Here is a 14,302-nt window from a genome sequence, read left to right as displayed (position 1 = left end):
ATCGTCCCCTTTGAGCCAGCGGGGGATAATCGGGGAGCAACGGTTGTGCAGACTGACTAGATTTTCCAAACAAAAACCAAAATCCATTGAAAACTCAGGGAAGAGCAGCAGTTTTTGATAAGTTTGGATGGACAATGGCGTGTATAAATCTTAGAGAACACAGCCATGGATGAGTAAGTTTGCAACTTCTAAATGAAAATTTAACCCCGTAGTAACTTTTGAGAGACTCAATCATCCAAATAAATCCCCACAGAGAACTCGGCTAGGAAAAGCAAGTTTCCAGAACATTCATCTCACAGCTTAATTAGCAATTTCATGAGAAGTCAACAAATGAAACGGTAACTTTTGTAAAGAAACACTTGGATCTTCAAAAGAAAGTCAAAATGCATTAATAACTGGGGGAGGAGCAGCGATTTTCCTGAAAAAGTTTGTTAATTAGCAAGGTGCTAATGAGAAATCACACAAGTAAAATGTGGACAGACACCATCTGATGGCAACAGTTCATCAACCTGAGAGCTAACAAGAGCTGAGAGAACAAAAGGTTAAGGCCTTCAAAAATTAAACTTCAAATAAAAAGGAATAAATGAAATGAGCATACAAGCAGCCATTTTTTAATGAAACAAGTCACACGGTGATGAATCATTGATTCATTTATTCCAAGAATTTTTAATGAATAAAATAACTAGCGTACGTTGCGGTTATTGTAAAATACTGAGGTCTGCTCCGAGTCGCACCAGGAAGTTGAATATTTTCCTCACAGCACACCCTCAAGTGTTTTCCCATTCTCACCAAGCATTACAAATTTTACAGGGGAAACAGGATCCTCTCTCTAACTACAAAGCAATTGTTATTGAAGGTCTATGAAACGTTCGTTGCAGTCAGTGAGCTGTTACTATAGAAACAATAACAGGCATTCACGCTTTGCAGTTCTATTAATTTCAAGAGAGAATGTCATTACATGTACATTTACAGAAGAAAGGATGACCTTCACTCTTATTATTGGTACACCGGTGTAGTACAAGAGGAATAAAACATAGGAATGGAGTCTTCTTTGAAAAATCTACCTCAGTTTGGTAACAGTAACCAATTTCACCACCCTGTTGCTCAGTATTTTACTCAAACAGCAGCACAAAGCATTTATTACACATTTTGAAAGGTGACATTGCTGCCTTTCAAATCTACACATTAGTTTAAACACTGTATAACAAAAGAAAGTGAGGCTGGATGAGTTCAGTGTCCGTACCTGAAAATCAGAGCACAAGAGAAAACTCCAGTCAGTAAGCGTGCACACACACACAATCCCATTCTATAGAAAAAGATATAAGTGTACACTTGTATAAGAAGTGTGAGATTTAGCCGAGTTGATAAGCAGCCGCGAGTGTAAAAACATCCGGGGGGCACTTACTTCTGGAACTCCCACTCCCTGTTGTCCAGAGGACACACCTGCCTCGTCTTCAGCCAGCGGGAGATGCAGTGGAAATGGAACGCATGCTGAACACACACACATTCATACTGATTAATATTTCATTACATCCAAAACAGTGAGGTACAGAAACGCAGTGAAAAGCTGGAGAACTCCGAGTGTCTCTTACGTTACACACTCCCCAGGCCACTGTGCACTCCTCTGATGTGGCAGAAGCCTGGTTGGCCTGACACTCTATACCTGTAAACACACAACAGGGAGCTGCATCAAACCGTAAGCAGGAACTGAATGAAATTTGGACAACAGGATCAGTCTGAGGAACCATCCAACACCACTGTCTGACTTTATTTCTTTACCGTGGAATAACACCTGGTCTGATGAATCATAATTTTTGCTGCAACATCCAGGATGGTGGAGTCAGACTGGAAAAAGACCAGGTGGTAGGGTTTTTTTTTTTCTTCCCCTGACTAATCTTCTGTCAGGTTTGAGCAAGCCTGCACTCACGACGGCCTCAGATTCCCGTTTTTGGCCGACAGGAACGTAACCTGATGTGGTCTCCTGCTGTTGTAGCTTGTCTACCACAAGGTTCAATGTATTGTTCATGCTGAGATGCTTTTCTGAATTATTATCTGAGCTACGATATCCTTCCTGGTCATTTTCCCCTCAGACTTCTCTTAACAAGACGCCCTGTCCACCAACACGAACTAGGTGCTGGTGTTGGTTCAAACTGAAAACCATCTAAGAACTGGTTTGCTTTTCAATGGGGTGGAGAGCCACAACTTTGTTAGTGTACATGTCTCCACTTTCCCAGCTGCTAGCACCATGCTCAATAACGATTACCTACATCATCGCATTTCTTTCTTTCTTCTTCGGAATAGACTAGATGCTACACTAGCTCTAAGAGGGCATGAGGCTTTAGCAGACCTTGTTGGTCATGATAATCCCACCTGAAGTAAGCAGTTCTTGGTTCTAAACCATAAAGACATGGTGCCACCCTGGAGCCAGTTCTTTGGCTGTGAATGTAAAGAACGGTTTTAAGATTAGGCACCAACTCCGGTTCCGAACCAGCCCTGGTGATAAAGGGGTACAAGGTGTTTCCACCCACAGAACCGTCCCTCCCTCGAGGCTCTTCGTTATTCGTATCATGCTGTGTGGGAATATCCCCAGGAGATTAGCAGTTTATGAAACTCTCAAACCCATGGTTTTTTTTTTTACTGAAGTTCTTGACATGTATCTGCATGATAGTTCACATGATTAGCTGATTAGACAGGTGCAGGAATGTGCAGGTGGTCCTAATAAAGTGCACAGTGAGTATATGGCACCACCCACACAGACCACTGTTCTCTTGGACTTCATACACACCAGGACAACAACTCAGGACCATCTTGTCAACTGCGTCATTAGCTCAGCAATAGACCCTTTGCACTGACGTCACCCGAAACTGGAAGTAAACAAACCCTGCGCCATATTGGAAGACCAACCAACTCGTGATTAGGGGGAAATAACGGCAGCGCGCGGTATGTGAACCCACGAGGCACTTGATTCATCAAAAACCTACAATGGTAAACTTTTGTGCTGTGTTAGGGTTCTAACAAAGCTGATGGGAAAGGTGAAAAGAAGTCTTTCTACAGAATACCAGCTGTGATTGAGACACAAGGGGAGCAAACCAAGGAGCTTTCTGCCAGGAGACAGAGAGAGGATTTAGCTGCTTTATGCAGAGCTGATCTGAATACTTCAAGTCTACAGCAGTACAGAATATGTTCAGACCATTTTGTTACTGGTAAGTCACTAGGCTAGAGTGTTGTAGAACATTTTTTTAAATGTTTACTGAATAAAAACATCCTTAATTTTATCACATTTATGTTATACATTTCATTTCTTTCTTTTGTTTTAAATTTTCCTCCCTCCATCCCTCTTTGGATTTTAAATATAGTTTTTCCCCCCCATGTCCAAATAATTCAAAGACATAAATAAAAACAGATTAGTAAATTAAAAATAAATTATGAAATAAAAAAAAAAAAATCCATAACAGCATGAATACAGATTGCAATAGTTTACAATGTCTGGGTAGCAAACAGATGGCAGAATTGGTGTCCGGTCCTCCTTATGTTTCCATTCTCCCTTGCCCCGAGTCTTATCATATGGGTCAAACCCATCAATCACAGCCAGTGTCTCCACATACCGTGCCCTTTCTGCAGCTGGTAATGTACTCACATAACCAGAATTATCAGCCATCGTGTCACTTCACAACAGCTGTATATCACTTCACTCTCGCTCGTAGTTTGTTTTGTATTGTGAGTATGCATGTATGTACTTGGTCTTCCAATATGGCGCCCTAGCAAAATCACACGGTACGGTGACATCACGCGGCAGCCCTCTGTAAGGCTAATGATCTGTTGCCGATGCGTGGCGCCTGTCTTCCACAGTTCAGTTAAATCGGATCTCCTCCGTAAGTTCGCCATGGAGTTCCGTTCTGATTGTTTTACTTGAAAGAACTCATCACTCTGCACAAAACTCCGATTCCAGTTCTGATCGATGTTTTGGGTTGATCATCTCTTGAACAAAACTTGGTCATTTGTTTGTTGACTTTCTTGTTAATTGATTTTCAGTTAAATTGTGTCTCCTCACTCAGCTCTCAATGGATTTCAATTCTAACTGGTTTTGAAAGAACGACCTTCTGCACAAAACTTGGTCATTGTATTATCAAGTTTTTGCTAACAAGTCGGTCATTAGGTCACTTAACACATTTTCTTCTGACTAGACTTGTATATACAGCGAGTTGGCCTAGTGGTTAGTGTGTCTGCCTCTGTCGATCGGGATCCGCCCCCCACTGTAACCCTAGCTACTGTACGTAATAGGCGAGAGGCCGAGGGCTACGGAGCGAGTCACCGCCCTCTGCACCACATGGCGTGGGAAGGCCTTTGATTTGATTATTGTATCTCCTCTCTCATTTAATCATGCAAATTCAGTTCTGATCAATGTTTTGGGTCGATCTTCCCTCAGGGAACAAAATTTAGTCGTTTGTTGATGTTCCTGTTGTAAATAGTTTGTCGGAGGTTGGTCCTCGCTCTCTCACATCACATTTCAGTTCTGTTTGATGTTTTGGTCGTTCTAATGGCAGGCCAGATGCAGAATGTTTCCCACAAGATGACGACAAACGTGCACTTGGACGTGATCTTCGCCGGTCACTTGGAAACCAGAAGCGACTCCGGAGGGAAAGGTCACATGATTGCAAACAAATGCCATGTTCACACTTATACCGGTACGAAAGTGGTATAGCTGTATCGATACAAAGTATACCGGTATAGTTTAGTGCATCTGTCCACACTAGCGAGAAATGTTTGTGGTTTTCTTTCACGGAAGTTGAAATGCGCGTGCGCGAAATGTTTCCGTGGTTACCGAGTAACTTCCTTCCGAGAATATGGCGGATGAAACAACGTGTGTGCGCTTTTTGTTGTCAATGTACAGTCTGTATTTCTGGTGGTCATTTATTCAGTCGAATCGTATAAAACGCGCGAGGCAGTTGAGAAAGAAGCAAAGAAAACGAATCTCCCTTTCTCCCCCCTCCCTTTCTCCCTCTTTCCCCCCTTCCTCTGCTCCATGTAGCTCCACGGTCGTTTTGAGCCATTTTGACGTTTTATTTACAGCTGGAAAGCACGTGCGTATTGTATAAATAACCCGGAAGACGTAGGAATGGTTCATTGCGCTTGCGCATTATATTTGTATCGATACAGAGCCGCTTCATCTGTCCACACTACAGTGAAGTGCTACAGTACCGATACTGTACCGGCACAAAACCCATACATTTGTGGGTTTTGTACCGATACAGTTATACCGCTACAGTACCGGTACAGTTGTTGGTGTGGACAGGTGTTGCGGTACGAAAGTAGTATCGTATCGGTACAAAATCCCTAGTGTGGACAGGGTAAGTGAGTCATGAGGAAACACTCACACAGGTCCATGATGTGGTTTCTGCAGATGGCACAGTTATCCACCACGATGTCCCATGCCCACAGAGCCACCGCATTCCACTGAAACACAGAAAGCAACAAAATGAAGATGTGAAAATTTAAGTGGTCTCAATTCCAATAGTTCTGGTCACGACAAATGTAGCCTGAAATGTCAAAAGAAAAGATGTAAATATTATAGCACTATAAACGCTGATATATTAAGAAATATGTAAGTAGTACATTTAAAATAACATCACATGAACGTGTTATTTCATAAACAGTCCTGAGTGTACAGGAGGCATTACTCCAACAGGACTTTAACTCCACTCAACATCCCACAGTAATCCGGCGGGATCAGTCTTCTGTAGATCAGGACAGATAATTCCTAAATCACAGAAAATCACACACAACTCGAGACAGGATTATTCTGAACAAAAACTCAGCATATTCCCGAGCTGCTGTGGGTTTGTGTGAGGGAGTGAGTGGAGGGGAAGTGCCGACTCATCCCCTCAGTGTAGCCGAGCTAGCAACAACAACAGGAAGCGGCCTCAGAGTCTCTAACCGGCCGCCCAAACACACAACCACACCCTGCACCTCCCAGATAAACAGCTAATATACAGGCTTTAAACCTGCGTTTTGGTCAATCATCACCTTCTTCACTTCAAAACGCTTTTTACTGGAACCGCTGTTTGCTCCGCTCGGGGTATCCACATCCATCGCGGCCGCCATGTTTGAACAATGGAGTTAAAATCTCGCGAGAGGAAGTGCAATTTATACGAGACGAGGCGAGACTTCGTGCGAGCCTGAAGTTCTTCCTGTTCTTTCTTATTTAATTAATTTATTTATTTATTTATTTAATTAATTAATATATTTTATTTTTATTGAGGTGGGAAACTGTGTTTTTAGACAGTTTAGAGAAAAGTTCAGGTAAATGAACGTGTTTAACAGGAGGTTAAAGAAAACTCAGGTTCCACCGAGATTTGAACTCGGATCGCTGGATTCAGAGTCCAGAGTGCTAACCATTACACCATGGAACCGCCTGACGGGAAGCTCCGACAGGAATCTTTTAATGCTTCTGAGCTAACTCGGGAAATTAGAATATCGTGAAATGTTTTTTTTTAATTTAATTCAAAAAGTTAAACTTTCATATACTCTACATTCATTACACGTAAAATGAAATATTTAAAGACTTTTTGTTTTAATTTTGTTTTAATTCGCTCAAACTATTGGTTATGTACATAATAATAATAATAATAATAATAATAATAATAATAATAATAATAATAATAAATTTTATTAAAATAAGGAGCCAATTTAGCACCGCTAATCTTACATTGGGCCATCTGATAATAAGAAATATACAATATATAAAATAAAAATTAAAAAACCTCAAGAATATAAAATAATTACAAAAGAGAATATATAGTATATATAGTACTGTATTTGCACTACTGCTATTTTGTACATTGATTTTAGAGTGTATTGTGTGTGTGTGTGTGTGTGTGTGTGTGTGTGTGTGTGTGTGTGTGTGTGTGTGTAAAAATACACTCTAAAATCAAACAATGTACAAAATAGCAGTAGTGCAAATACAGTACAATATCTGTAATGGAGAAGGTGCTTAGAAGAGCAGCTTGAGATAAATAAGAACAGTAGTGCAAATGAGCAATAGCAGCAGATACAACAGTAATGCAAATGATTGTAGTGTGATGTGCAAACAGATGAGATAGAGTTTCTTGTGTGAATGAATGTGTTACAGACCAGGGGCAGGGGGTAGGTAGTGGAGACCAGGGGTAGGTAGTGGAGACCAGAGGCAGGGGGTAGGTAGTGGGGAACAGGGGTAGTGGGGAACAGGGGCGGGTAGTGGGGAACAGGGGCAGGTAGTGGGGAACAGGGGCAGGGGGTAGGTAATGGAGAACAGGGGCAGGGGGTAGGTAATGGAGAACAGGGGCAGGGGGTAGGTAGTGGGGAACAGGGGCAGGGGGTAGGTAGTGGGGAACAGGGGCAGGGGGTAGGTAGTGGACAGAGTCCAGCATCCTGATAGCCTGGTGGATGAAGCTGTTCAGCAGTCTTGTGGCGCGGGCCTGGAGGCTCCAGTACTTTTTCCCTAATATCAAATATTAGCCTCTAAGTTCTTTGTCAATATTCTTTCTACCGGTGTCCTGGTTGCTTTACTGTTTGTAAGGGACGAAATGACTTTTGTGGAAGGCATGGCTTAATGATTAGAGACCAAAAGGTCACTGGTTTGATTCCCTGGACTAGCAGGAACAGCTGGAATGCCCTTGAGCACCGAACTCCCCCTGCTGCTCTGGGTATGTTGTATGTTGGTGCATTTCCTGTCCATCTTAAAAAGATGCACAGGGTGTTTGTACAATCAGTGATGGTCCTTGTTGATATGTCTGTACTAGAAGTTCTTGTGATTTGTTATTGTGGTTTTCCTAGGGTGACCAGATTCCCCTAGTCTGAAACCGGGACACTTTTGCGTGCGACCATGCTCGTGCACGCACACCTTTTTTTTCCGTAAACGTGACACTCAGAGAGGTGCTCTTATCATTTTGTTGAAGCTCACATTTATCAACATCTCACATGAAATAAAACAAACAGGCATTGTGTTATCTAGTAGCATAGTGGTATACAGATCAGTTAAATTATGGTCAGACAACAGATTTTGTAATGGCTGAGAATAGGCCAGGCTATGTCCATAGGCCAAATTTAAACTGATTTATTTCACCTGTTTGTGAGAACACCAAGAAGAATGCATATGCACGTGTAGGCTATATCTCTAAAATTGTATGCACTATAGCATGAACTTAAAAAGTAGATATGTGACCTCAACATAGCCTCGGTCAGAATCAACCTTACTAACCATTCCCCACAACTGAATGAATAAAGCAAGAAGATGTGTACAAAAGTGAACACTTTAATGGAAGGTGCAACAAGCTGTTCAACACAGCAATATGGCCAAACTGTCAGAATGGTATGTTAAACAGAAACAAAAAAGAGACAAGTGATTTGAGAATATACACTACGGAAGCCGAGAGAGGCCCTTCAAATAATCCTTTTTTTTAATTCACCTTGTTATCCCGAGATAACGACATAATTAATTCAGGATCTCGAGAAAACAACACAACTAATTCAAGCTCTCGAGAAAACAACACAACTAATTCGAGATCTCGAGAAAACAAAACTGTTATTCCGAGATCTCGAGAAAACAAAACAATTATTTCATGATCTCGAGTAAACAGCTGAGAAATGGTTCATTCAGGTGCGCCAAGAGACTTGTGATATGCTGACTTTGGGGCTATTTTTCATTCTGTATAGACGCAACTTTGGTCATTAGAATGTCTGGAATAATCGATCACCTAATAAGGCAATATTTTGATCAGGGATTGACACAAGGAGAGATTGCATTAAGTCTTTTAATAAGGGATAATTTCAAAATTAGTCCGCGGCACCTCCGCAGAAGACTGGCCCGGCTTCGTCTCTACCGACGGAGATACAGTGATCCAGCTGAGATCATGAAATAATTGTTTTGTTTTCTCCAGATCTCGGAATAACGGTTTTGTTTTCTCTAGATCTCGAATTAGTAGTGGTGTTTTCTCGAGATCCTGAATTAATTATGTCGTTATCTCGGGATAACAAGGTGAATAAAAAAAGATTATATGAAGGGCCTCTCGCGGCTTCCGTAAATATACACTCAAACAAAACAGCAATAAAGGAGGAGAGGGGCGACAGCCCGAGGAAAGCCCCCACAGGAGCGCACAGCATTTGCAACATAGGCTACCCAACTCAGTACAAGAACATAGCACTTACAGTGTGTGTAATAGCCTTCGTGCGCATTGTTCTGCACCTCTCGGAGGAAGGGGTAGGTGCCCTGTAAATCTTTGGAAAAGGTACATTTTCTTTTTGGCATAATTGCTGCAGCATTACTGCTGCTAGCTGCTAGACAAAGAACATTCGCGCCAGTTAATGTTTATTTTATTGTTGCATGGCAACACGTTCTGTTGTCTGGAATAATGTGGCTAAATAAACACCCATGCCACAGGGCCAGGGGGCAGTAACCAGGAAAGTTTGCGATTCCTGTCAATTCATCAAAATAGTAAACGCAGACATTTCTCCGCTAACGATTCCCACGCTGCTCAGTCGCAAACGTCGCGAGTGGCAAAAACCGGGACATATCCGTGTCCCGACAGACTTTTGTCGGGACTCGGGACACACAAACCGGGACTGTCCCGGTAAAACCGGGACGTCTGGTCACCCTAGGTTTTCCCATTTGTGGTTCTGATTTGGCCTTCAGGGCCACTGCAACGTTCTGGTCCATCCTCCATACCACTAGGTGGCGGTAATGCACATGTTTGCAAACCGCCAATAAACATCGAAGAAGAAGAGAAACACCAGCATGTGCTTGGACCCGGATGTTCCTGGATGTTCGCGCGCGCCTCTGTTTCCGGTGCAGTGTGTAAGATCACTAAAGGTGAGTTAATCACTCCTGAACTTTATCACTAATTTTCACATAACAGAACAGGCGCTGTCTCTTTTACATACACTCAGCAAACATTCCCAGCAGCACATGACAATCAAATAATAACAATAACACAAAACATAAATAAAAATACAATTTAAAGGGAATTTAATCATTATATAACTCCATAAGTTAGAGAGCCTTAAGGCTCTCTCTCCTCCCACTTTCATTCTTGTTAAGGACTTAAAGAAAACTTGCAAGTCATTCTTAAATGCTACAAAACTTGCAGCAGCCTTAATAAATCTGCATTTGTGTATATAAACTTTACCCATAATCAACTTATTATTACACACACACACACAAAAAAAAAATCAACATCTTTGTTTTGCATAAAAATACCAACCTTAACAATATGATATGCAAAACCAGGTATCACATTCTTTGTAACTAACCACTCATGCATTCTTTCCCAAAAAAGTTTAACAATTTCACAGCTATTAAAAAATGTTCCTGGGATTCAGTATTTTTCTTACAAAACATGCAAGCATAACTATCCAAATTAAACCTCACTCGTAAAAATTCACTGCAAGGATAAACATCGTGAATTGTTTTGAGATGTGAACCTCTTTCATTTTGGGTAACAATGGAAAAGACAAGTGTCTGGTTCTAACTTTGATATTGTCTGCTTTTGAAAAATCTTGAAATAAAACTTTTAACAGGAAGAGGAAAATATTCGTTAGTAATTAATGATCTCAAAATGTTATTACATTTACTGTCTATAAAATTCAGGGATGAGAATTTTCCGCCGATTGGCGGATTTCCGACTTTTTCAGACCAAAATGATCGTTTTTGAGATCGATGTAAATCCGTTGAGAAATTTTTTTTTTGGGGGGGGTATGAAGTTCCGGGAGTTTCCTGCATATTGATAGAAGCGAGCAAGAGCGTGCGCGCGCAACATTAAGGTCTGCATCAGGGCAATTCCATGTAAATGTCAACCTCACCATGCAAAAATAAAGCAACATGTAATACATCAAAACCACTCCCAGAGATATCACCTAAGCCTATATTTTACAGATGTGAATAAGTTGAACCAATTTGTAACCAACCTAATATGTCACTGTCAGTCTTTCTTTCTTATAATGTAAAACCCAAGCTAAAATCAACTTTGATCATGTACAATTCTATATTATTGCCACAAGCCACAGAAATGTATGCTAAAATCCACAAAACAGCAAAACAATAGCCATCCTAAATATTATTTAAAAATTTTGATAGTTTTAGCTGATATTTAGAGATTTTTTTTCAAAGGGTTATGGTGGTTAAATTGCTGATTTTCTAAACATATGCCATGTCTATTTCAGACGCGTCACATCCATAACGGAATTTCGTCACATCCATAACGCTGACTTTTCCTTCCGAAACTCTGCATGAAATACAAAATATTTTAAACAAAGATTTTTTAATATTCACCTTGGACCCCTCTATCAAATGGATATTTCCATTTCAACATTAGGTTTACAATTTCACAGAGTTTGATAAAAATGTACAGTCACCCAAGAAAAGTGATACTTTTTCTGTCACATCCATAACGCATCTTTTATTGGCATTTCCTGGCATGCCCTAGATGTACTATGGGAATTGTTCTTGTTCTATCACTTCTCCAGTATGGTACAGCCTTAAAATATGCAACACCTGTTTAAATACTGGGAGACAATAAAACATGCACTGGGTCATTTGTTGCCATTTTGAGTTCAAGTGTCACGTCCATAACACTGGAATTGCTCAACACGCATCTTAGAATGTGCGCGCGCGAGGGAGACTGTGTGCAGTGTTGCCAGATACTGCTGACGTTTTCCAGCCCAAAATATGTTCAAAACCTGCCAAAATGCACTTAAAACCACCCAATCTGGCAACACTGCCTGTGTGCCTGTTCATGTAGCGCATGCCAGACAAAGAGCATCTTGATTGGGTTACTCAGCAAAATAAGCCAATCAGCTTTCAGTGTGGGCGGGCTTTTATCTCTTTTCTCGAGAACCGGAGTTTTCAGTTGAATCAGTGCAGCCTACAGGATCGGCATGGCAGAGAGAGCGCGCGCCCCCAAAAAAATATCAATTACACGTCATATACAAGTGTGTATCTTTTATAAATGGGGTTAGCTTATCTAATGTAGCATGTTGGGGAGAATCATAGTATCATATCTATATTTCTGATGAAATTTTAAGTATGATAGCGTGTATAACTCTCCTACTTATTGCTCATTTCATAGGGGGACGGAATTGCTGGCATGTGCCGCGCGGGAGCGTCTGCCCAAATTTTTTAGGCCGAGATGAACTTGTAGTTTTTGATTTAAAAAAATTTTCCAATATGTAATGCCCATTGTACACGCCTGTTCTTTAATTCAAAATCACCATCTCGATCTTCAAATTGACCATATGGTATCTGTATTACATTACACAACATCCTGTCCAGATAAAACCTAGTTAGTGCACACAACAGTTGAAAGGGAAGTGATGAGTGATGCTGAATGTTGCCTGCTTAATATGCAAGACCTCCTGCTACCATGATAACATCAGAAGAAAGCTTAAGAGAATTATATGACAGAACTTTTTTCTGGTTTGCACTTCATTGTAAAGGATTAGAGTATTCAAAGACATGAATAGCTAAAATGCAGAAATATAATCCTGTAGAGCTCGTTTATATTAAAAGGTGCATTGATTTTTTTTGAAATCATCAAATGTGAATTGATTAAAAACAAGTCTCTTGTACCATATTAATCATTTTCACCTGGGAGTCCACCAAGAAGGGGAATTTATTTCCAAATAAATTGCAAATTTTTGCTGATAAAATTAATGGTTTTGGGGTAAAAAAAAAAAAAATAGCCAAAAATCATTAGCCCCCCGGGCCCTGCCCCATTTTTTTCAGACTTTTAAAATATTTTTCATTCTCATCCCTGAAAATTGTATGGGTCAATAAGCAAAATAGAAGAATACATATATATTATTTACCGTATTGTGAAATACCGTGACCGAGGTCTTGAAAATACTGACCGAGGCCTCTGGGCCGAGCTCACGGTATTTCACGAAACGGATCGGCCTTAGGCTGGTAAATAATATATTTATTTTTTTCTTTACCAAATTCTAACAGAAAATGAGAGCGCCCGAAAGGGAAACCATATTGAGAACAAGCTTGTCAAAAACCTGTTTGACAAGCTACATCAGCTCGGAATTTTCCAAAAATAAAAAACTTGATCTAGGCAACACAAAACCAGGTGCTTTCATCATAGTAAATAATATATATATTTATTTCGTCTTCATCAGGGTACTAAAACTCTCGTTTGCTGTGAACACTGTCGTTATCGCTATCCACACTGTAAAATTAATACTATTATACTGAGAAATGTAAAAATAACTGTTGACAAAAAATTGCTACTATGTTTGTTGTTGTGAACGAGCGAGCCGCCAAAGGTCCGTAACCAGGGTCCGGATTGTAGGATTCTGGACTGCTTGCGAGCCAGTCAGAGCACACGATTTGATGGAAACTGGACCGCGAAAAAAAAATGTAATATTCCTTTCTTCATGTTCCTCAAAGCCACTGAATAGCTTTGACAACCAAAGAATATTGCTTATGTGAGCACACCAGATTAAATTTTATTTTAAAATCAGTGTAGCTTAAAATATTACCATCTTCATCCATTACAGCCCACACTCTAATCTAATTTAATTAATACTTAAGTATCAAAGCGAGAAACGTACAGTTCTCCAGGTTAGAATCTAGAATTTAGTCAGATGTATATAATCATACAATCCTTTAATTGTAAGTAAAATTCTGTGAACGTATAACCCATTGCATGTCGGTACCTACTTACACTTTCTCAGCGTGATAATCTGCCTCCACAAATTATTATTTTTTGTATTCATTGTCGTTATTGCTTTTATTTATGTAATGCATTCCTAAAGTTTTTCTGTAGTTTTAGATTCTCTCTTATCTTTTATTAGTAGGGGTTAGGTCCCCATTGGGACAAGAGTTCTGCTCTTTTCCCCTGTCTCACACTTCTCTTTATCAGTTTATTATGTGCAAGTGTTAAACTATTATCTTAGTTCGTTAGTATCTTGTTGTATGATTTTGTGACGAATTCATTAAACTAAACAAAACTCCTTTCTCCAACCAATCTTTGTAGAATAAAGGTTTCCTCTCATGTAAAACATCACTATTGTTCCAAACTGTTGCGTTATGTGGAGTGAAGTTCTGCTTATAGAGCATTTTCCAGTACAGTGATACCTGCATATGATAATCTGATAACTTAAACGGCAAGCAGAAGGGGTCAAAATCACACCATAAAAAGAAAACTGATACCTCCTACCATTTGAAAGAAAGAGAGGATGAAAAACGAAATTTTTAAAAGTGCAATGTATTCAAAAATTAGTCAAAATACTTTGTTCTTTGTCTATTCTACATAAGAAACTTATTAAT

General features: G+C 40.1%; 2 protein-coding genes and 1 non-coding gene across 3 annotated transcripts in view; 1 reads left to right on the top strand and 2 right to left on the bottom strand.

Annotated features, from left to right (window-relative positions):
- Positions 1-635: 635 nt before the first annotated feature.
- rbx1 (ring-box 1, E3 ubiquitin protein ligase) lies at positions 636-6,138 on the bottom strand. The gene is made up of 5 exons (XM_060904264.1): positions 6,025-6,138; positions 5,376-5,454; positions 1,593-1,663; positions 1,406-1,491; positions 636-1,243 (listed from the first exon to the last, which is right to left on the bottom strand). The coding sequence occupies exons 1-5, from the start codon at positions 6,100-6,102 to the stop codon at positions 1,231-1,233; spliced, it is 327 nt and encodes a 108-aa protein (XP_060760247.1). The 5' UTR covers positions 6,103-6,138; the 3' UTR covers positions 636-1,230.
- A 200-nt stretch (positions 6,139-6,338) lies between these two features.
- On the bottom strand, positions 6,339-6,410 carry trnaq-cug (transfer RNA glutamine (anticodon CUG)). Its single transcript has one exon. It is a non-coding gene; the product is annotated as a tRNA-Gln (tRNA).
- Positions 6,411-9,787: 3,377 nt separating this feature from the next.
- LOC132870267 (zinc finger protein 850-like) overlaps positions 9,788-14,302 on the top strand; it is an 89,750-nt gene continuing 85,235 nt past the window's right edge. Inside the window, exon 1 of the mRNA XM_060903907.1 lies at positions 9,788-9,844. The gene's annotated coding sequence lies outside the window, so the exon portion shown is untranslated. The remainder of the gene's footprint in view (positions 9,845-14,302) is intronic.

The sequence above is a fragment of the Neoarius graeffei genome, chromosome 22 (assembly GCF_027579695.1).
Source record: "Neoarius graeffei isolate fNeoGra1 chromosome 22, fNeoGra1.pri, whole genome shotgun sequence".
Classification (NCBI taxonomy): Eukaryota; Metazoa; Chordata; class Actinopteri; order Siluriformes; family Ariidae; genus Neoarius; species Neoarius graeffei.
The sequence above is the reverse complement of the archived record's forward strand: the minus strand, read 5'-3'. Positions and strand labels throughout refer to the sequence as shown.